The sequence below is a fragment of the Silurus aristotelis genome (genome assembly GCF_946808225.1).
Source record: "Silurus aristotelis genome assembly, chromosome: 15".
NCBI lineage: Eukaryota > Metazoa > Chordata > Actinopteri > Siluriformes > Siluridae > Silurus > Silurus aristotelis.
In genome coordinates, this window is record NC_139588.1 from 7,173,339 (window position 1) to 7,196,280 (window position 22,942).

The 22,942-nt window shown below is 38.8% G+C and overlaps 1 protein-coding gene and 1 long non-coding RNA gene across 4 annotated transcripts in view; both read right to left on the minus strand.

The window, feature by feature from the left end:
* Nucleotides 1-6,569: 6,569 nt before the first annotated feature.
* LOC310737512 lies at nt 6,570-10,578 on the minus strand. Its single transcript, XR_014536838.1, has 2 exons — nt 7,491-10,578; nt 6,570-7,407 (listed from the first exon to the last, which is right to left on the minus strand). It is a non-coding gene; the product is annotated as an uncharacterized lncRNA (long non-coding RNA).
* Nucleotides 10,579-11,628: 1,050 nt separating this feature from the next.
* clocka (clock circadian regulator a) overlaps nt 11,629-22,942 on the minus strand; it is a 67,383-nt gene continuing 56,069 nt past the window's right edge. For all 3 annotated transcript variants that reach the window (XM_083563015.1, XM_083563017.1, XM_083563016.1), the window contains exons 11-23: nt 22,279-22,397; nt 21,709-21,791; nt 21,240-21,346; nt 20,902-21,049; nt 20,162-20,237; nt 19,927-20,071; nt 19,284-19,384; nt 19,074-19,154; nt 17,397-17,555; nt 16,417-16,656; nt 14,174-14,352; nt 13,627-13,879; nt 11,629-12,443 (exon numbers count right to left, since the gene is read on the minus strand). In XM_083563015.1, the coding sequence (XP_083419141.1) occupies nt 12,168-12,443; nt 13,627-13,879; nt 14,174-14,352; nt 16,417-16,656; nt 17,397-17,555; nt 19,074-19,154; nt 19,284-19,384; nt 19,927-20,071; nt 20,162-20,237; nt 20,902-21,049; nt 21,240-21,346; nt 21,709-21,791; nt 22,279-22,397 (1,967 nt within the window). In that variant the 3' untranslated portion in view covers nt 11,629-12,167. The remainder of the gene's footprint in view (nt 12,444-13,626; nt 13,880-14,173; nt 14,353-16,416; nt 16,657-17,396; nt 17,556-19,073; nt 19,155-19,283; nt 19,385-19,926; nt 20,072-20,161; nt 20,238-20,901; nt 21,050-21,239; nt 21,347-21,708; nt 21,792-22,278; nt 22,398-22,942) is intronic.

The following is a 22,942-nucleotide window of genomic DNA, read 5'->3' on the forward strand; positions in this document are numbered from 1 at the left end:
TTTTAATCCATTGATTTGGTGAAATATAATTTTTTTCTTTTCACTGCGCGCGGATTTCAGCCGAACAACCGATTTCCTGTTACTGGGCGTTCAATCCACTGGTGTATAAAGTCCTGTCTCTCACTCTTTACGAAGATAAGAATCAGCAGGCAGAAGGCAGTAAGAAGTTTAGGGTTAATGTGGATGAGACAGAGGGAGGCAGTGAACAGACACATTCCTGATCATCATCATCTTTTCTGTGCTTGTGTTCTATATGTGGATCTTCAGCCTGAACACATTAATTAGGTAACAACATTTTTTATTTGTTTTGTATTAATATATATATATATAAATAAATAAATAAATAAAATTTGGCTGTCAAAATTAAAATTATTTTAAACGGCACAAAATTTTTTCCTTTCTTTACTTATATATAAAATAAATAAATTAACTTCAGATAAAAATATTTTTAATCAGTAAACTTTTGTTTTATTTCTGAGTCTCAAATCAAACACCAAATCCGCCATGATTTTCACAATTAACCCTCTGGGTGGCGTTTTGTGGGGTTTTCCCTCATAATGGCGACACAAACTTAAATTACTGTCTTTATTGATCGTACAGATAAAAACAATACATCATTTAAATCTGTAAAATGTCTATAATTGTATCTATTTATATATATATATATATATATATGTGTATATATATATGTGTATATATATGTGTATATATATATGTGTATATATATGTGTATATATATATATGTATATATATATATATATATATATATATATATATATATATGTATATATATATGTATATATATATATACACAGTATTGTTCAAAATAATAGCAGTACAATGTGACTAACCAGAATAATCCAGGTTTTTAGTATATTTTTTATTGCTACGTGGCAAACAAGTTACCAGTTGGTGCAGTAGATTCTCAGAAAACAAACAAGACCCAGCATTCATGATATGCACGCTCTTAAGGCTGTGCAATTGGGCAATTAGTTGAAAGGGGTGTGTTCAAAAAAATAGCAGTGTATGCTGTTGACTGTACAAACATTTTTGTTTCTAGGATTTAGCAATCCTGTGAATCACTAAACACTAAATATTTAGTTGTATGACCACAGTTTTTTAAAACTGCTTCACATCTGTGTGGCATGGAGTCAACCAACTTGTGGCACCTCTCAGCTGTTATTCCACTCCATGATTCTTTATCAACATTCCACAATAAATTTACATTTCTTGGTTTTGCTTCAGAAACAGCATTTTTGATATCACCCCACAAGTTCTCGATTGGATTAAGGTCCGGGGATTGGGCTGGGCACTCCATAATATTAATTTTGTTGGTTTGGAACCAAGACTTTGCTCGTTTACTAGTGTGTTTGGGGTCATTGTCTTGTTGAAACAACTATTTCAAGGGCATGTCCTCTTCAGCATAAGGCAACATGACCTCTTCAAGTATTTTGACATATGCAAACTGATCCATGATCCCTGGTATGCGATAAATAAGCCCAACACCATAGTAGGAGAAACATGCCCATATCATGATGCTTGCACCACCATGCTTCACTGTCTTCACTGTGTACTGTGGCTTGAATTCAGAGTTCAGTCAGGTTTCTCCCTCCAATGATTCTCTATTGGGTTTAGGTCTGGAGACTGGCTAGGCCAAGCCAGAACCTTGATATGCTTCTTACGAGCCACTCCTTGGGTATCCTGGCTGTGTGCTTCGGGTCATTGTCATGTTTGAAGACCCAGCCTCGACCCATCTTCAATGCTCTAAATGAGGGAGTGAGGTTGTTCCCCAAAATCTCGCAATACATGGCCCCGGTCATCCTCTCCTTAATACAGTGCAGTCGCCCTGTCCCATGTGCAGAAAAACACCCCCAAAGCATGATGCTACCACCCACATGCTTCACAGTAGCGATGGTGTTCTTGGAATGGTACTCATCATTCTTCTTCCTCCAAACACGTTTAGTGGAATTATGACCCAAAAGTTCTATTTTGGTCTCATCTGACCACATGACTTTCTCCCATGACTCCTCTGGATCATCCAAATGGTCATTGGCAAACTTAAGACGTGCCTGGACATGTGCTGGTTTAAGCAGGGGAACCTTCCGTGCCATGCATGATTTCAAACCATGACGTCTTAGTGTATTACCAACAGTAACCTTGGAAACGGTGGTCCCAGCTCTTTTTAGGTCATTGACCAGCTCCTCCCGTGTAGTTCTGGGCTGATTTCTCACTTTCCTTAGGATCATTGAGACCCCACGAGGTGAGATCTTGCATGGAGCCCCAGTCTGAGGGAGATTGACAGTCATGTTTAGCGTCTTCCATTTTCTAATGATTGCTCCAACAGTGGACCTTTTTTCACCAAGGTGCTTGGCAATTTTCCCGTAGCCCTTTCCAGCCTTGTGGAGGTGTACAATTTTGTCTCTAGTGTCTTTGTACAGCTTTTTGGTTTTGGCCATGTTAGTAGTTGGATTCTTACTGATTGTATGGGGTGTACAGGTGTCTTTATGCAGCAAACGACCTCAAACAGATGCATCTAATTTAGGATAATAAATGTAGTGGAGGTGGACATTTTAAAGGCAGACTAACAGGTCTTTGAGGGTAAGAATTCTAGCTGATAGACAGGTGTTCAAATACTTATTTGCAGCTGTATCATACAAATAAATAGTTTAAAAATCATACATTGTGATTTCTGGATTTTTTTTTTTAGATTATGTCTCTCACAGTGGACATGCACCTACGATGACAATTTCAGACCCCTCCATCATTTCTAAGTGGGAGAACTTGCAAAATAGCAGGGTGTTCAAATATTTATTTTCCTCACTGTATACACATTTTCTCCGGTATCACCTCATTAACTGTCCGTGTGGAAACATAGCAAAGGCTCTAAATGATGTCCACACGTCTCTGCACTGAAAAAGCCTTTATATTTAATCACATGCTGTACATATGATACATGTTTAACACCTCCAAGCTGCCAGTTTTGGGCACCTGAGCAAGCCCTTAACTCACTACTGCTCATTTAGTAAATGAGATCATTAAGAGTCGCTCGGGATAAACACTTCCAACAGGAAGTGGCTATATCTCGCTATTTTTGTCTCTCTATTTTCTCTATCTAATAGTCTCTGTGTCTCTTTTAGTAAATGTCTCTGTCTCACTGTATATGTCTCTCTCTTGCTGTCTCTCTATTTGTTTCTCACTCTTTCTAAAGCTGTGTCTGTGTCTCTTTGTCTTTGTCTCTGTCTTTCCTGCTTATTTACATGTCTAACAAAGTTTTGAGTTTTAAAAGTAATGCCATTAGTGATCTATGATGAAAGACTTCCCTGGTTCGATTTTTACCTCTAGTTTCATATTGAACTTTATAAGAAGTTTTTAAAAACAGAACAATAAAAGGTCATTAAAATTGGTTGCTGGTAAATCATGGTATATCAGTGGTGCAGGTGTTGGAGATGTGGTTCTTGTACCTGAGTCACTTCTCATAGACTTCGAGTTACTAAGAGAATGTACAGGAAGGAGAAGTTTTGACCCTCTACCATCATGATCTAAGAGAAAACACTGGTCTCCTAACTATAGAAAAGCCAAGAGTCCAATAAGCAAAGGCTTGTTTGCTTCTCCTGTGTTGGTGTAATGGTCAGGGAAGTGGTCGCTGCTATCTGACTCACCTGGTTCGATTCCTACCCCTTAGCTTTCCTTTAAATTGTTTAAAAAGTTTTAATAAAGAACTATAAAAGGTCCTAAAAATTAGGTTCTTGCAGGAGATCCTGTGGCTCAATTGGAAGAGCTTTACCTCTGGGTTGAGAGGTTGCCGGTTCAAACCCCGGCCAGGACTCAAAGTTAAGAGTGTGGAAGGTTCCGGTGACCGCAGTAAGGAAGGTGTCAGAAATGGCTGCTTGGAAGGGTGGATGTGGTTTCGGATGGCGTATCCTGAAGCAGGGGGGCAATATCCGGGCATCTGCCCCCCCGGCGTCTGAGTAGCTGAAAACAGGGGGTTATGGAACAAAAATGTTCAAAAAAGTATCGACTTAGTTTTGCATATATAGGGAAAAATTCTGCCAAAAACCTATCACCCTCACTTTTTCTGAGGCTGTGAAGCAGCCAGTATTTACAGCCTTTGTTTAGGGTCAACTACCTCATTGCTTACCAGACACTACTTTTTACACAGCTTACCCAGTGTGGGGACAAGCCAGATTCGAACCAGCAACCTCTGAGCTCAGAGGCAAGGCTTTTATCACAAAGCCATCAAGTCCCACAACACACCTTCTTTTTTTGGGGGGTTTATCCTTCGTTTCATGCTTCAAAGCAAGAAATTCAGACCAGACAGAAACACAGAAAGCAGGATTCGAACCCTGAACCCCACCAACAGCGAAATACCAGTCTTAACCCACTGAACCATCGGGAAGGACTGGCTGCGACGATTGTTTAGAGCGGGTCTATCTTTTCTTTCAAACCATCAACACAAGAATATAATGCATAGGAAGCAAACCCATAATGTGACTAGCAGGGACAGAGCAGGATTCGAACCCTGATTCACACCATTAGCAAGGCACCAGCATTAACCCACTGAACTATCAGGAAGGACAAGCTGGGAAGCTTATTTAGAGCAGGTCTATCTTTCTTTTTAACCCATCAAAACAAGAATATGAAGATGTAGGAATCAGGAATTTAACCTACCTCATGACTAGCAGACAGAAAGCCAGGTTTGAACCCTGACCACCAACATTAAAGTACCAGCCTTAACCCACTAAGCCATCAGAAAAAAACAGGATGGGAAGCTTGATTAGAGCAGGTCTATCATTCTTTTCAAACCATCAACACAAAAATGTAACGGTAAAGAAAGATGTAGGAAGCGAATACAGATGTAAGTAGCACAAGTTGAACCTACATTGTAAATAACAGGAAGAAAGCAGGATTTGAACCATGATCCCCACCACCAGTGAGATACCCACCTTAACCCATTGAACCATTGGTGAGGACAGGCTAGGAAGCTTATTTAGAGCAGGTCTATCTTTGTTTTCAACCCATTAAAAACAAAAATATATCGCTAAAGAAGGATGTAGGAAGTGAATCCTGATCGTGACTGTCAGACAGAAAGCAGGATTCGAACCCTGAACCCCACCAAAAGCAAGAAACCTGATTTAACCCAATGAACCATCAGGGAAGACAGGCCAGGAAGGTTGTTTAGAGCAGGTCTATCTACCTTTAAACCATCAACACAAGAATATAAAGCTAAAGAAAGATTTAGGAGACAGGAACATAACCTACATCGCAACTAGCAGGCAGAAAGCAGGATTTAAACCTTGCTCCTCACCATCAGTGAGGCACCAGCCTTAACCCACTGAACCATGGAAGAGATCAGACTGGGAAGCATGTTTAGATGAGGCACAAGCCTTAAACCACTGAGCGACCACTGCTGAAAAGCGTGTGTGCTTTTTGGAGGGTTAATACTTTGTTTCATGCCAGCGCAGTAAAAAAGAAGGCATGTAGGACTGGCTTTGAAACCTTATCACCAGCGTGGACTATATTAAGGACCATGTTCAGGCGCAAGCCTTAACCCACTGAGCTACCACTGAAGTGCCTTTTCTTGGTGGAGTTATCTTTCATTAAAGACCAGGAAATCAATAAATTAATCCAACACAGAAAGGACAGAATTGAAATGTTTTCAGAGGGGACAAGGTCCAGAGGTTTTATTTACCAACACAGCAACCAGGAATCAAACTCTCAAACTCATCCTTGTGGGGATACTGACATTAACCCACTAGGCTATCCCTCCCTCCCGCCCGCCCGTCCGTCCGTCCGTCCGCCCGTCCGCCCGTCTATGATGTGAGGTCCAGTTAACAGCTAAAGAGGGTATATATAATAACTACTTTTTACTTAAGTAGATGTCAGAGCCAAAACTTCTTTACCTTCACTTAAGTAAAAAAGTTTAATCAGTACTTGAACTTTTACCCGAGTATTTTAAAACATGAGTATCTGTACTTCTACTTAAGTAAAGGATGTGTGTACTTTTGCCACCTCTGGTGGAGTAAATGTCACTGTGTGTCTATAACTGGTTTCAAAAAGTTTTGAGACTAGCTTTGTTTACATGAATGTACTTTGTGTCCCCTTGCACAGCAATTTCAGACACTTTCGGAACGTTTCCCGGACGTTTTCTTTTTGAAGCGTGCAAGACACCTTCTGCGATTCGCGCTCAATCTCAAAACCGTGACCTGCGAGCTGGATTTTTCATCTTTGTCTTTTGGCACTTTGGACGGTTGGTGCTTCCTGTGACTGTGCGTTCAGCATTGTGCTGCCATCTGTTGGCATGTTACAAAACTAGTCTCTAAACCTTTTGATACTACCACAGGTGTGATGTGCAGGAGAATGAGGCGCTGAACTGCATCCATTCTATATATAGAGTTCTTAAAAACAAGTACTTTGTACTCAGGTATAGGAGTGTACTTTAAACGGTAACATGCAGTATTTAAAATGACTTCATATGATGAGTTTAATATGGACAAATCAGGAAGACTTAAAGGGTGGGGACAGAATATGTAGAAAAAGTCGACAGAATATGTAGAAAAAGCACTGATGTGTTTTTTTTTGATTAGTCACATATCAAATGTTTTATTACCAAAAAAGAAAAACACAGAACACATTTAGAGAACATATTTTGGTGTGAGAGATATGTTTTTTTTTTTTTCTTTTCTCAATATGTTTATTTTTGAAAATTGAGTAAGGAGAGCAAACTGCACCATTCGCTTCAAAAGCCTGTTACGGTTTTGTTAGCATGACTCATCAAATGAACCCAATGCAGCACCTTTTACAAAGCACACTGCTTTCTTCCTCCTCCTCCTCATCCAGCATGTTTCTATTCAAGTTACACTGTGGACCATAATCGACTGCAAACAAAAAAAACTTTCAAACTGAATTGCTTTTAGAGGTTTGAACAAAAGCCCCTCCCACCCTTTTAAACCGTGTACTGACCAGGTTGATTTCATGAGCCAACCAGAAGTATTTTGCAAGAAAAAAAACCCTCACAAACAAGAAAACACTGAGGGACATTTAGAAGTGTTAGTGTTGCATGGTGAAATTACAGATTTTTCCGTTAGGGTTTCAAGTACGTCAAGATTTTTTTTTTTTATGTTCTTTGGATACATAAAAAAAACAATAAAAAAAAAAAACATTGTCTTCACATCGGCTGACAAATTAGATGCCAATGAATGCCAGAGAAACATTACGCTGACGTGGTTTTTACATAAAAAACATTAGGTGGTGGACTCGTGAAAGGTGCATGGAGATCATATTTCAAGTGTTCACTTTTAAGAGCGAAGGGAAAAAAAAAAAAAAAGATGGTAACTGATGTTGGACTGTTTAGCTGAAGGCAGCCATGTTTAGCATTCACCAATTTATACAGCCTAAGACTCTCTCACACTGACACATATATACACACACACACACACACACACACACACACACACACACACACACACACACACACACACACACACACACACACACACACACACACACACACACACACACACAGCTTCCTGTTGATGCCAGACCTTAACTCATCAGTCGCTGTCCTTGACAACTTGTATTGAGATACCAAGGAAACCAGTCCTGGTTGTTTTACTCTTTAAATATGGTTAAAGAAATGGCTACAAACAAAGAGATTGGAGGCCAAGTTGTGCAATTTAGCATTGCTGTATACAAATAATTATAATAGTCATTAATAATAGAACAAGAGGCAAGCAGCAGCTGACAGATGAACTTTTGAATGAATAAACCGATAAGAAGTATGAGGGCTGTTATCAAATGCATTCGGATTCACTGCTAATCTGGTGACATGCCTGTGTATCAAGACATCCGTCGGATTTTACTTTGTGGTGAACTGTTTTGTTGAGGGTTTTACAATTGCCTAACTGAGCATTTTAGTTTTATTGTGGGGTTTCTTTTCCTTTAAAATTAAATCCTAGAGAACTAAGAGTGAGAGTCACAAAAGAAAGAAAACCAGACATGTTAATGACTAAGATTAGACGTCCGTGTGTTAAAGGCCATGCTTGAGATAATGTTCCTTCAGCGGTATTTTAAATGATGTTATGATGCTTTGTTCTATGAACATCACTCACATCACTCCATCTCACCGGCTCACAACAGGCCGAGCGAATGAGGATCACCTGCGCAAAACAAAACAACAAAAAATTGACTCTGGTTCTCTAGTGTGTCAAAGTTTGTTTAAATTCAGTATTTAAATATTATCCTACACACTATATTTCTGTTCTCTTTCTTGACATTCGTGACACACACACACATACACATCATATACTCTCTTTATTTAAATTCGTTCCAGTGATCTGGTCTGGTCTGATCTGGCTGTAGAAAAATATCCTATATTATTAACAGGTTAAATGCTGTAAAATAATATTTGTTTATGATATAAGTTAAGAAGCTTATTTGTTGCAAAGTGACCCTGTCTTACATTCACTCTGTAGATAGAAGTACTGCCATTGAAGTGTTCCTCAGCCATTCGTACATCTCATCTCTCATGATATTCATAAAAAAAACAAAAAAAACCTTTTGCTAAAAACTGCCAAACAAATTTGGTAGAAATTAGTATACACCAGTCCAAAAAGTCTGAGGTGGCGATTTCGAATCCAAAAAACATTCTAGTGGACGTACTTCGTATTTTTGAAATCTAGCTTATATTGCGTTGTATATTTATGTACATCGAATGGTTTTATTTTTTTCCCCATCTAAAAAATATAATCTCAGGACACCGGACAAACTCATGCAATTTGCTTTGGGTTAACTGGCAGCGATACTCCGATTAATAAGACGTCCTTGGAGAGACTGAGACACTCGGCTAGAAGAAATGGGCTACCTGATGTGTACTGCAATGTGAACGTGTGATTGGACCAGCGCTCTGAATGGCTGGAGGCAGAACGATCCTGAGTAAGTGGAACGAGACCTGTTGTGTGCTGCCATGCAGAGGTTAATTATTGCAACCCGTTTCTATTTGAACTACCCTGAAAAACTGACTGTATTCATGCCATATGGACAAGTTTATGGACACCTGTCCCCCTTACGTTTGCATGTGCTTTTTACCACATGTAATCCCTGCCTTGCTGTTATAATAAACTCTATTCTTCCGGGAAGGCTTTCCACTAGATTTTGGATTGTGGGGCTGTGAGAATTTTGTGATCGTTCAGGTGCAAGAGAATTAGTGAGGAGGTTTGGAGTTCAGTCGGGGTCCAAGTTCAACTCAAGCTGATTCCAAATTAGTGACGAAAGTTGGAACGAAGAAACACAGACAGACATAATGGTCAGGTGTCCACATCCATACAATGTATCTAAGTGCTATCATTGACTCGGCGAAAAAGGTTAGGGCTCCTGATTTGTGATTGTCCGAATTTCACGACGACGTCTAAGCAAGGTCATGACCTTCCTAACAGTCGTGATAGTTTAACGTGCAAGCAGGAGAAAAAGTACCAGCGAAGCCTCCACACCAGAATATAAAATCTAATCTACATCTAAATCTAAAATCTAAATGGATTGAGAACTGATTGACTGACAAACACTCCTTCATTTAGTCATTGATCTTCAGGATACACTTTATCCTGGTCTGGATCATTGTAAAACCAGAGTCTCTTCTCAGGAGCACTGGGAATAAGAAGTGTGTTTGTGGGCACATTCACACAAATTAAGCATGTCTTGTCCACCTACTGGTGGGTTTCTGGAGGCCAAACAGAGACATTAACCCTCCTGTGACAGTAACCCAAGCTAGGGATGTACCTGGGAACAGCTAACCACTGTCCCACAACTGTGTAAGATTTTTACACACAAGTTACATGCTGTGATATAGAAAGTCCATATCAACCCACAGCTACTACTGCAGTTGTAAGACAATACTAGAATCCAATAATCTTTTTTTTTTTTTCCATTTCATTAGGGACACTTCACCCAAAGTAAGACTTTGCCTAGGTCCAACCGAGCCCTAAAACATAAAGTGCTATTAGAACATAAGTGCTAATGTCTTTCTTATTTTGGGGGTTGCGTTTAGGAGTTATTCGATGTCTAGTACAAAACACGGCACCGGATACGAGATTATCGTCACAGTCATTGTCAATGAGGTCCGGAGATCCTCCGCTATAAAACATTCCGGATTTCTCTGGACGTATCTGGATCATGGACTCCGTTTGACTTATAGCATGTTCGAGCTAAAACTAAAATCGAAAGAAATAAAAAAATATATGAAACCCGTGCAAATATAAGATCGTGTGCTAAAGAATTAGTAGAGACAATGAGGTTCGGTTTGGTAAGGCTAAATTTTCATATCGGTTAAAATTACAGTGATATATTTATATATTTATTTCTCTATCGTAGCTTACATATTAGTGTAAAAATCTAAAATAGCTTAAATTATGGCTTGGCACTGTTTTTAGGGATTTTATTTTTTTTTACTTACTTAAATACAATATTATACAGTATGTGGCCATAAAATATTAATATATGCTTACGTGACTCGTGTATAAGCATCGAGACTGATATCTGACACCTGAGTATGTCATGGTTTCCGTACTTTCCTGAAAGCTCCCGGTTAACGCCGCATTAAATACTCCATGTTTACCAGAATATATTAAGAATCTAAATATCCGTCTGACTCCACAACCTGCTCTGTCGTATGTATATATATATATATATATATATATATATATATATATATATATATATATATATATATATATATATATACATATATATATACACACACACACACACACACACACACACACACACACACACACTATATTGCCAAAAGTATTGGGTCACCTGTTCATAAGTATGGTATGGGATTTTTAAGCATTGCATTCCACATTTAGTCCCAATTTGCGCTTATGATTCTCTCCAGTTTTTAGTTTTTAGTGGGTGCTTATGGATATTTGTGGTTATCAGCCACAAGGGTGTTATGAAAGGCAGGTACTGATGTAGGTGAGGAGACCTAGGGTGCAGTCAGCATTCCAATTCATCATAAAGGTGTTCAGTAGGGATGAGATCAGAGCTCTATAGCAGACCACTAAAGATCTTCCTCTCCAAAGCGTGTAACCAGATCTTCAAGAAGCTCACCTTGTGCAAATGGGCATTGCCATGCTGGTACAGGTTTTGGGTTTCCAAGTTCAAGTGAACACAATTTTATTATAGCGCGTCTAAAGACGTCCTGTACGATTGGTAACAGAGTGGAAAAGAGCCTCTTTTGGCAATATAGTGTATTTAATTATATATATATATATATATATACACGTAAAATATGTACAGCTTAGAGATTAATAAATGGATTTTGGTTACATGTATAAAAAAAATAAAAAATAAAAAAAAGATGGCGTCTTTTTAAACAAACTGTGACACTCAAAGCAGAACCAGCACTGTCCGCTTTGCAGACACATACGTCCCCACACACGCACTCACTCACACACATATACACACACGAGGAAAAGAGGTAAAGAGGAAGAGGTAAAGAGGAAGTCCGTGAAGACATCAGCCAATAAGTGTGTTTTCCTTTGAATACTAGAAAAAGTATACTCAAAGCTACAAATAACAGACTACACTTTTTTTTTTTCCGTGTCATGCATCAATATAAAATATTAGTTTCTCTTTGTTTTGTCCGTATATTTACATATTCATTTACAGGTGTACTATACAATAAAAGCTGAATCCACATGACGATCTTAAAAATATTTTCTGACCCATAATAGATTTTTGCTTTTTTTGCTTTTTTTTTTTTTTACATGGAAAACACAAAAATGAAAAGGAGAGGCGTGTAAGAGCAGGGAAGGGTGGAGAATAAAAGATGGACAAATGGATGCGAGGCCATTTGTCCTCTTGGACTTCTCTGAAGTCTTAAATAGTTGCCTCCGGCCCACAAACTGGAGCGTTCTATAGAAATGAACACGTGAATCAAAGACGGCCCATCTTTTGACTTGCCTCATATATAGGCAAGTGTGGTGAAAAAGGTTTCTTACGAACCGCTTGGCGCGTGTGGGCTACTCTTCCCAGAACTCAGTGCAAGCATTCGGAACTTTGTGAAGGATGACATGTAGGGCACAGAGACACGACAGCACCCTTTGCTTTGCGCCAAACAACAGGTACAGTTTGAATACTGCTAATGCACCACATGACTGGCCGTTGCCGGGTTACTGAGGCGGGGCATTGGAGCGGTCCGACATGCTGTCTGGCCTGTGAGAAGCCAGCTGCTGCTGCTGGTGCTGAAGCTGCTGCTGCTGGTGCTGAAGCTGCTGGTGCTGAAGTTGCTGCTGCTGCTGTTGATGTTGCTGTTGGAGTTGCTGCTGCTGCACCTGCTGCTGCTGCTGTTGTTGTGCGGTTGTGGTGAAGGCGTTCTGCTGCTGGAGAGGAAACGCTGCCTGGAGGATCAGTTGCGCCTGCTGATTTCCGTGTAGAAGACGAGGAGCCTAAATGGGAAGAGTTATAGATAGAAAATACTGAGACATTAAGCGCCACCATAGACTGTTTTTATTTCAAGTCTAGTGCAAGAGATGCATTCACATACGCTTCAAAGCAAACCAGTAATTCTCAGTGTACTATCCAGTGTACTTTTTCAATTTTAAACTGTGAAGTCAACACTCCACTAACGATGCACCTTATCGGAAAACACTGCAAAAGATGTCTTCTTATTCACAACTACACCAATGAAGAGAAACTTGCAGACTTTATCCATGTGATGCGCAACTCTAGTCTCACCATAAAGCATTGTACCTACTTTTCATGTCAAGGTTCATTTTATAAACTTTCCTCCAAACTTGTATGAAAACTTTTCCTGACTGCAAAATTATTTCTTTCTAGTTATTTTTTATTTCCGGTTCTAGCCAAGTATATTAGGGTTAGTTGGTACAAACAATAGCTGGGCAATCAGTGGCCGCAACACTTAATCCAGTTCTCCCTATAACTAATATTTACAAAATTGGGAAGAAATGTAATTCAAAACTAAAACTGAACAGCGACTATGAAAACAACTTTGAAAGCCTAAAACCTTTAATTGTATTTCAACTTTAAACTCCATAAATCTTGTTTTTAATGGATCAGATTAGTTCTCAAATTAAATCCTAAATCAACTTATCAAGCCTATTTTTAAACTTTAGTACAAAATCAGAACATTACATAAAAAGTTCGTTTTCTCACTTTTATAGAATTTTTTCTTTTTTTAAGATATACTTCTAATTTTCTCAATTCATTATTTAACCAAATACACTATCAAAACATTATATAAACGCTTTTTTCACTACTTTTCATTCCATTTTTGTATTTTATTTTTAATCAATTTTATAATGGGCTAAAATTGACTTGGATGGCGCATCCTTTTTTAATTGCTAACTGCCTGAACTGCTAAGAGCCAACAGATGGGTCTGGTTTCAAGCACTTGTTGATCATAGTTTACTGATCAACTGATCATTCACTGTTAATCATATCACTTGATCAGTGTTCATTGGTTGTAGGCTGCCCACCCAATCAGAGGTTAGAAGTCATGCTGGTGTTTTCTGTGTTACTTTTTCTCTTTGGCTAAAATAATAAGATCAAACTACAGTCAGTAGTGTATATGAACATACTTTTTTTTTTTTCCATCCATCATCCACTCACCTGGAGGAACTGAGTCTGACTAAGTGGATTCTGGTTTTGGCTCTGTGGTTGCGTGCTGGCTTGCGTCTGGCCATGCTGCTCCTGTGAGGGTGCGGGTGCCTGCTGTCCTATGCTGATGGTCTGATTTTGACTCTGCTGAGTGGCAAACGGCGTAACTACCTGTCCCATGAACATAGTGGTGGGCACCATGACGGCGCTACATGCCATAGGTCCCGTCACTAATTTAGTAAGGAGCTGAGGGGCTGCGGGAAATCTGGAGGTGGAAAAAAAGAGTTGCAGTTAAAAAAAACGCTTTTGTCAGCTTGATGCTTGACCTTGTTGTAACCATTTTAAAATGCAATCAGTTCACCTGCTGGTTAGAATGATAATCCCATATAAATCCTATAAACCTTTAACTCTTTTTGTGCTACCAAGAATCTGTTTAAACTGTTCTTTCTGGCTATTCTACAGAGCATATGTTTGAAAGTATTATATACAGAGCAAAATGTGAAATATCTGCACTGTATGTAAAGTAGTGACATAATCCTGCAGCAGAATAACACGGTACCGTATCTGGCGGTCCTGAGAGAAGGTGGCGACCGCGGTTCCGCTCGAGCTGTTCTGCGCTAAACTGGTGGAGATCTGCATCACGTTGGCTTGGCCAGGCTGCGAAATCATCATGGTGTTGTAGAAGGATGCAGGAAGGACTCCCTGAGGAGACTGCAGTGTGTGGGATGACCTCTGGGACTGGAGCAAAGATACAAAAACAGACCCAGTGCACATGCAGATACATCAGGATACATGAGTCCAACAGTGTTTATTTAATCCTTTATAATATATTTATATTATAACTTTGTTTTGCCTTTTATATTTGATACATTAGTGAACTATGGTAAAAATAATGTGTAAAAAATGTAAATATGTAGTGCTTATTGTGTAAAAAAAAAAAAAAGTTGTGCAAAAACCAAACTTTGCATACAAGAGTGCTGATGTCAAAAACTTGAAAAGCTGTTTTGTATACAGAATTTACCATGTGCAATCATTTCTTTTTCCCCTTATATGATATATGAGGGCTGGTGCAGACATAGACAGAAATATATTGAAGCACTCAGTAAACACACACATATATATATATATATATATATATATATATATATATATATATATATATATATATATGTGTGTGTGTGTGTGTGTGTGTGTGTGTGTGTGTGTGTGTGTGTGTGTTATATTTAATATTTGTGTTGTAATGTAACTGATCTATCCTTCATTCATTTACTCCATTGATATTTGGAATTGTCAGGATTTTCTCCTTTTAAGAGAAATACTTGAAGCTGGACATAAAACACTAGAGAATCCATAGCCCTGTTTGCAAGTTTATAAATAATAATAAAAATGCATTAAAAGTGTGAGGCAGAGACTAAACAAACACGGTCCACCACTTAATACGTTCTTTAGATTGTAACTATGCTCTGCACGTAAAAAGGATTGCAATTGAAAGCACTGTACCGAAAAATGTGAATACAAATACCGTTATACCCCTAATATATATATATATATATATATATATATATATATATATATATATATATATATATATATATATATATATATATACAGTATATATATATCAGTATCTCACAAAAGTGAATACACCCCTCATTAAAATGATATGAAACATGAAACATGATATGAAATAACTATAAGTCACTCTGAATAAGAATGTCTGCAAAATGTCATGCATGTAAATGTAAATATGAAAGTGTCCCTCAGTTTGGTGAAAATATTTGACTGGTGACCAGCTGCTATGGTGAAGAAACAAGATTGGTCAATTGGAATTGCCTTTTTCCGGTTTCTGTTACTTCTGTTTCTGATACTAGCAACTTCACAGTCAATGAATTACTAAAAGTACTACTGAAAGAAATAAAAAAAATCCAAAAAATTTAACATTTCTACCAGTAAATGCTTAAAGATATTTACCACTGAGATGCGATATGTATACAGCAAAGATTGGATAACTGTAGACTGTAGAATCATTAAATAATTCAGATGGTATCTACTCAATATGCTTGTGCACATCAAGCTCCACAATATCACTACATAAACCATGTGGTGGTTTAATTTAGCAACGCTTCAGCCCCACATACTGTTTGTTGTTTTAATGAATGCTGCCTTTCTCTGGCACACAAACTCCATGCTTGGTATGGAAGTCAGAAACATACAATGTGCACGACTGTATTTCGTTTGTTATGAACAAATACAATTTTCTTTATAATCCCAGCCACCAGTTGGGTATCTAATGTCTAAGAGCAGGAGCTATCAAATGCCACCTCAGAGTCACATGAAGCCAGCTTTTACTGCATCACATTGCGGAGTAAAACTCTCGGAGGAAAGCGATATCCCTTCTTTCCATCCATCCCAACAAGAAAGCATGGCTGATTTCGCTCATTTCACTTCTAGACATCACGCAATTTACATGGGATACAGCAAAATGGCAAGCTAGGAATACCTGAATGTGTAGTAGGTTGCAGTATTTCAAATAAATAAAAATCAGACATACATCTTCGAAATGGGATCATGACAGTACCCATTTTAATGCTTATAATACCACCCCCTGGTGGATACTATAAACATTTTAGGATATACATTTCCAGCTGGTCATCTTAGAATATGTAAGCAATCTATCCATTTAAGGTTGTGTGTGTGTGTGTGTGTGTGTGTGTGTGTGTGTGTGTGTGTGTGTGTGTGTGTGTGTGTGTGTGTGTGTATGTGTGTGTGTGTGTGTGTGTGTGTGTGTGTGTGGTGTCTCACCTGTGTGTGTGTGCCACTTTGCTCTCGGAGAATGGTCTGCTGTTGAGGCTGAGCTGGCTGGGGCTGCTGAGTAATAGAGTGCTGTGTGCCTGTATGTGTTGATGCCAGGTTGCCTTGTAAGATTCCTGCAGGCACCACCAGTCCCTGCATGGTCAGAGCAGCACCTGGCTGCACAGAGGAACCCTGCGCTAACTGCACCGAGCCAAGGTTCAGACTACCGCCACCTTGCTGCAGGAACATCTAAACACACAGACGGCAATATCATGTACATATACACACGGCAAGATCATCCCACTGCCAACAGAATATAACCTTGATAACAGTAACATAAAAGGTGTCCTTTCAGCTCTGTCCCTACAGATATTCCTGTCCTTTTAGGAGAATTTGGTCCTCTAAGATAGAAAAACATGCCCACACCAACCCACAATACGTGTTTAAATGAGTACCAGGAAAAACTTCTACCACATTAATCACAGCACCTAAAAAAAGATCAAGTCATCGAAGGCACATGCGCGCGCACGCTCACACACACACACACACACACACACACACACACACACACACACACACACACACACACACACATGAGTATGACCGGCACATTGTTAAAAAGACACAAATGAGAAACAGATCATATAAGTTTCCAACTGCACTGCAGCCTTTGTTCATTTTCGTTTCAGCTAAGGGGCAAAAAAAAAGAAAACAATTTAATGAGAAACATGTTTTCCACTACGAATACATTGTTCATATAATGATTTGCAAAAGTTTTAAGACTTCCTGTAAAACTTTCTAGAAGTTTATGAGAAGAATAATAGTATACTAGTCTCGATTTATTTTGTACTTTTTAAAATCCAATGAGTATAAAAACAGAATTGTTTCATTTATGATGTAAGAGCTACAGGTTCATATTAAAACAATTATAAATGATCACAGGCTCATTTTATTACTCGGCTGTGTATACCCACAGCGTCCCCTCTCACCTGTAAACCCTGACCCTGCACCCTTTGCAGTTCCTCCTGGATCTGACGTAGCTCGTCCTGCTGCCTCTGGATGTTAGCCTCGATCATACGCGTGCGCTGCTCCAGCTGTTCCTTCAGGTGCTGCATGGCATCCAACTGTGTGGAGAACTGCAAAACTGGCTGCAAAAAAAAAAATTGAATAAAATAGAATCATAGGTCACATTAGACACACAACAGCTGGCTGGGAATGAACAAGGAAGGGATTTGTTAAGGAAATTATTTAGTGCTACAGAAGGACAAAAGACCCAATATGACTAGTAGTCATACAGCACGAATAATCTTCAAGAATGAACTGGCTTTACACTCTATATACAGAGTAAGATGAAGTGTTATTCCCATACGCTTACTACTAACTGCATTCATTAAAATAGCATAGCATGACTTGCCTGCAGTCTAGACCTTTCACCATTTAAAAACATTTAACGCATTATGAAACGAAAAACACAACAAAAAACACCCAGAACAGTTGAGCAGCTACAATCCTGAATCAAACGCAACTGGTCTCCTCAGTTCCCAGATGCATACAGAAAAAAGATGGTCCCAATTTTTTTGAGATGTTTGGAGCCATCAAATTTAAAATGACCTTATAATTTCTCTTAAAATGGTACATTTCCTCAGTTTAAACATTCTATTTTCTGTTGGTTTATGACATTTGCAAAGTAATGCGTACTGTTTTTTTGTTTTGTTTTTTTACATTTTACACAGTGTTCCAACTGTTTTGGAACTGGGGTTGTAAAACAAAGGTTTACTTTAATGTAAATAAATACAGTGGTACCTTGACCTACGAGTTTAATTCGTTCCGTGGCCGAGCTCGTAGCTCAATTTGCTCGCACATCAAATCAATTTTCCCCATTGAAAATACTTAAAATGGCCTTAATCTGTTCCAACCCACCCCATTTTTTTGTTTCATGTTATTAAATAAGGAAAATACATTTCTAAATAACAAATATTGTATAAAAACATAATAGAAAGAGTATGTAAAGCTATAATAATAATAGCCTCAGTCAGCCACACCAACAGCAGATTCTCCATCTTTCATGGATAGACTTTCGGAGCTTAGAAATTATTTTTACCCCTTTGGCTGGCGTTATAACCTTAAGAGGCTCCTTCTGCTTCAAAATCGTGCAAATCGTAGACCTTGAACGTTCGTATTGCCTGGCCAAGTCCTTTACTCGACATCATCCTCCTCTTCTCACTAGAACTTGCACACCGAATCACAGTGTTTACTCTACGAGGTAAACGCGTGAAGAGAACGAGAGAGCGTGTTGGAGGCTGGGGGATGCTGTGGCATTACTGCTCACTATGCCATCTAGCAGTGCCATCTTGAGCTCGTATTTTTTTCTCACATAACAAAACAAAAAATCGACAGAGTGACAAAAAAAAAGAAAAATCGAAACTCGTACATGAATTCACTCGTAGGTCAAGATACTACTGTATGTATTTCATTTGTAGTCACATCCCAAAGGGTTATGCCAGGATCAATAAAAGACTAAACAAAAGCTGAATGAGCACTCTGGCTAAGAAATGTCCATGAAATAATATAAATTTTTCAAGCCAAATATAAATGAAGCAAATGAAAGTACCCTCACCCAAAAAAACAGAACATAAAGTGTGTGTGTGTGTGTGGGTGTGTTTTACCTGCACAGTTTGCTGCAGCTGCTGAGGCTGAGACACCAGACAAGCCGCCATCGTCTGGCTTGTGTTCTGTGAGCTCATCGACTAGAGAGACACGGTAATATTAGAAACACATATCACATATATATAAAAAATATATCCATATGTTCTATAATGCAAAATTTGTCTATTCTAAAATCACAATTTCACAATTCTTTGCACACACACACAGACCTGGCTGCTGAGGGATGATCGGCGCTGAGAAGTCTTCTCAATATTAGAGACAGATTGGCGGGGCGGCGTACTGTGCTCTACCTGTAGCTTTGTCTGGGTAGCTACACACACACACACACACACACACACACACACACACACACACACACACACACACACACACACACACACACACAAATAAATCTACCTTCCAGATTTATTCCCCTAACATTTGGATTAAACAGAATTATAATGCTACAGCATCCAAAAACATCTTACTTTTACCTTCGAAGTAACAGTTCAGGGAAGAATTTTTGGGTGTGATGGTCAGGTATCCCAATACTTTAGGCCATATGGTGTAGTTAACTCAATTTAAACTTGTTAGCCAAGACAAATAATGCATTAAAGGCCACATAAAAATAAAAGCAAAAAATACTCTGTAACTAGATGGGGATAAAAAAAGAGAATAAAAAATCGTGCTCATTTGCTTTTATTTTTAGGGAGAAAATGGCATAAAAATGTGTAATATAATACCACAGGTATCGTCTTTATATCGCAAAAGCAGGATATTATTTTATTTTTCACACAAATCCAGTTTGCCTCAACCAGAAGTTCACAAGTGTTCAGAGTAAACAGTGTGCAGCAGCTGTGCAGCGATACGTACAGGTGGGGTCGGATATAGCGGTGTGTGAGGATGATTTCCGGGAGCTCCGGGACGAGGCTGAGGGGGTGCGACTTTGATCAAAGCGCTCCAGTGCCTCCTTTAGGCTGGAGGTGTTCAACTGAGACTCAGAGCCTGAGTCCTGAGACTGAGCGACAAAAGGAGAGAAAAGGGCACTTACACAGAGAAAAAAAAAAAAAAAAGTGATGGTGAGTATTTGTCCATTCTACACACATACCTTGTCTGCAGAGATCTCAGGAGGTGACTCTTCAATGCCCAGCTCTCTGCGCTGCTCAGCCCGAACCTCGGCATAGCTATAGCAAGACCAAATACAAACTAGTCATACCCCAACCCTGAACACTGGATATCTGTGTGTATTAGGGATAGTCAAATTCACCAATTCGCATTAATGCAAAGAGTTAATGATGTTATACATCGATTTAAATAAGTGTGCATCTGATACAAGTTAACAAAGTGTTTAACATATTTGCATCGGTAATAAGCTAATTATTTAAATATAATTATTAGTAGATGCCCTATACTTTTGTTATTTAAAATGTGACTAATAATTTATGACCAACATTTTATTTGTAGATTGATTCTCTTTAGATTCTCTTCACTAAACTGTTTCTCAAGCATGTTTCCTCAGCACCACTGATGCTACGTGAATATAAAGTATCACAACACTACTGAGACATACAGATTAACATGGCAGAGGCAGAGCTGCGTCTTCCTGAAGACAAAACAGCAAAATAACTTCTTGCTTTATTCAATTTTTTTTTATAAATGCCTGTTGTGAAAGGGCCATGCGTTAGAAGTCAGAAGACAAATTAAATATATGATTTGCTGTCTGTCTGAACCAAAGAAATAAATCTATTTGTATCATACTGAATTGCAAAAAATCATAATTTTTTCTATGGTGTTGTATTGCATCGAATCACGCATCCCTAGCGTTTGTGTGTGCTTAAAAATCCTCACCTGACAACGGTGTGTGTGCAGACGATAAACTCTGGCCGTGAGTTCCACTGGTGGTAGGTGATGTAGTAGTGAGTCTGCAGCCAAATCCACTGTTGGCCTTTGGTCAAGAACCGATAATAGCATGACTTCCCTTTCCCATACTGCATCACTGCACCACACACAAATTAACATTATCAGCAATGGGAACATCACACTACACGTAAAAAAAAATAGTGCAAAACATGATAGCACCAAAAAAGTAACAAAGTCACACTTCCTTTAATTATGTATAGTTTTAAACATTTCAAACTAGTTTTCTTTCTATTCTGTATACAAACAAGAGAAGAGGTAAGACTTACAGTGTTCGTGGCATTTGGCAAGGGTCTCTAAGTCATCTACGTGATAGTAATCATACCCTGAAGTGCCCAAAACTTCAAAAGGCAGGTAACCTATGATAGGCGGCGCCCTAGAGATGACACACAACACCGTCATATTGACACACTTCAGTGACATAGAGCTTAACATTAGGGTACAAAATATAAGAAAATCCGAATGCAATCATTAGAGAGACACAGAGAAAAAGACAAAGACAAACATACACAAAAAAAAGAGAGAGAGAGAGAGAGAGAGAGAGAGAGAGAGAGAGAGAGAGAGAGAGAGAGAGAGAGAGAGAGAGAGAGAGAAGGAGAGGCAGAGACACACGAACACAGACAGAGACATATTCACAGACACACAAACAAACAAACACACACACACACACACACACACACACACACACACACACACACACACACACACAGAGACATGCAGAGAAACACACACACATACCTGTGGTCCAGAAAAAGAAATTTCCACTCTAAGCTGTGTCTGGACGTGAATTCCTCATTGAGTTCCTCCACAGTACACATCTCCTGTAAAGAGAACATTTTATAACAATACTGCACATTTTTCACAGATTTCCCGGTGACAGTAATGTTTAAATTACTTGTATGGAAATGTCTAGATGCAGCTGGTCTCAGAGTTATGATGGTTCGACTTGTGGTTTTTGCTCCGCTTTACACTAGAAAACAGGCTCTTGTTCACATGCCCACTGCCAGATACAAATATACTGTCTAATTTATACATTTTGGTACTGTAAATTGCCCTGTTTTGCTAAATTATGTATTTTCATTTGTTAATATTTTAACACATTACAGTATACGACCCCATAGTAATCACTATTCTTTATGACTACTAAATATTGGTTCAACTTACAATATTTTTTACAATATACAAAAAAAACTTGTATCTAAACATACAAACTATTCAATATTCCCCCAAAAATTTTTGGGCACTGATATATAGTCAGATAATTGAAAGTTAACTCCACTGACAAATAAGATATATTTATCAACCCACCTTGATGAATTGAGGTTTGGCTAACCTCACGGTGGCAATGAAACACACGCGGTCTTCAAACGAGGGCCTGAGCGAGCGCTGGATCACACCTTCAAAGCCGTTCCGTGTTGAGTTAGGCACTGCATGAAGACAAAATAATAAGAGGTGAATATTTTACAAAGATTTATATTTTGAACATAAATACGCCGCACCTGTCTATAAGCCGCGGGTGTCTACACTGAAATTAATGAATTTTACACAGGCTTTAACGAAAGACACTGCCTGTTACACGGCTTGTATTTAAACAGTAGCCTACCAAGAAAGTCATTGTTCACTGTCTTCCTCCTTCCTTTTACAAGAATTTCTTTAGAGAGTTTTTCTTTTGGCATCGTCGTGCGTTTAAAAATCACCATCGGTGAATCTTTTCTCCTGATGCCGTGCAGCTCAGAACACAGGTGAAGTGTGTGTTTTCATGCCCGGTTGTTTTCAGCGTGACGAATGATTCGCATTTCCTTTAGACAGTCCGAGTGAGCGGCAGGTCAAACGCCAGAGGAACCTCATCCATATTTATGATGTGGTGCGGCCCGATTCAGTGGGAGCGCATCTGATTTAATATAAAGATTCATTCATTGGTTCACCTGAACCCGTTTGGCAATTTCATTGGTCTAATGTCATGGGGCTCAGA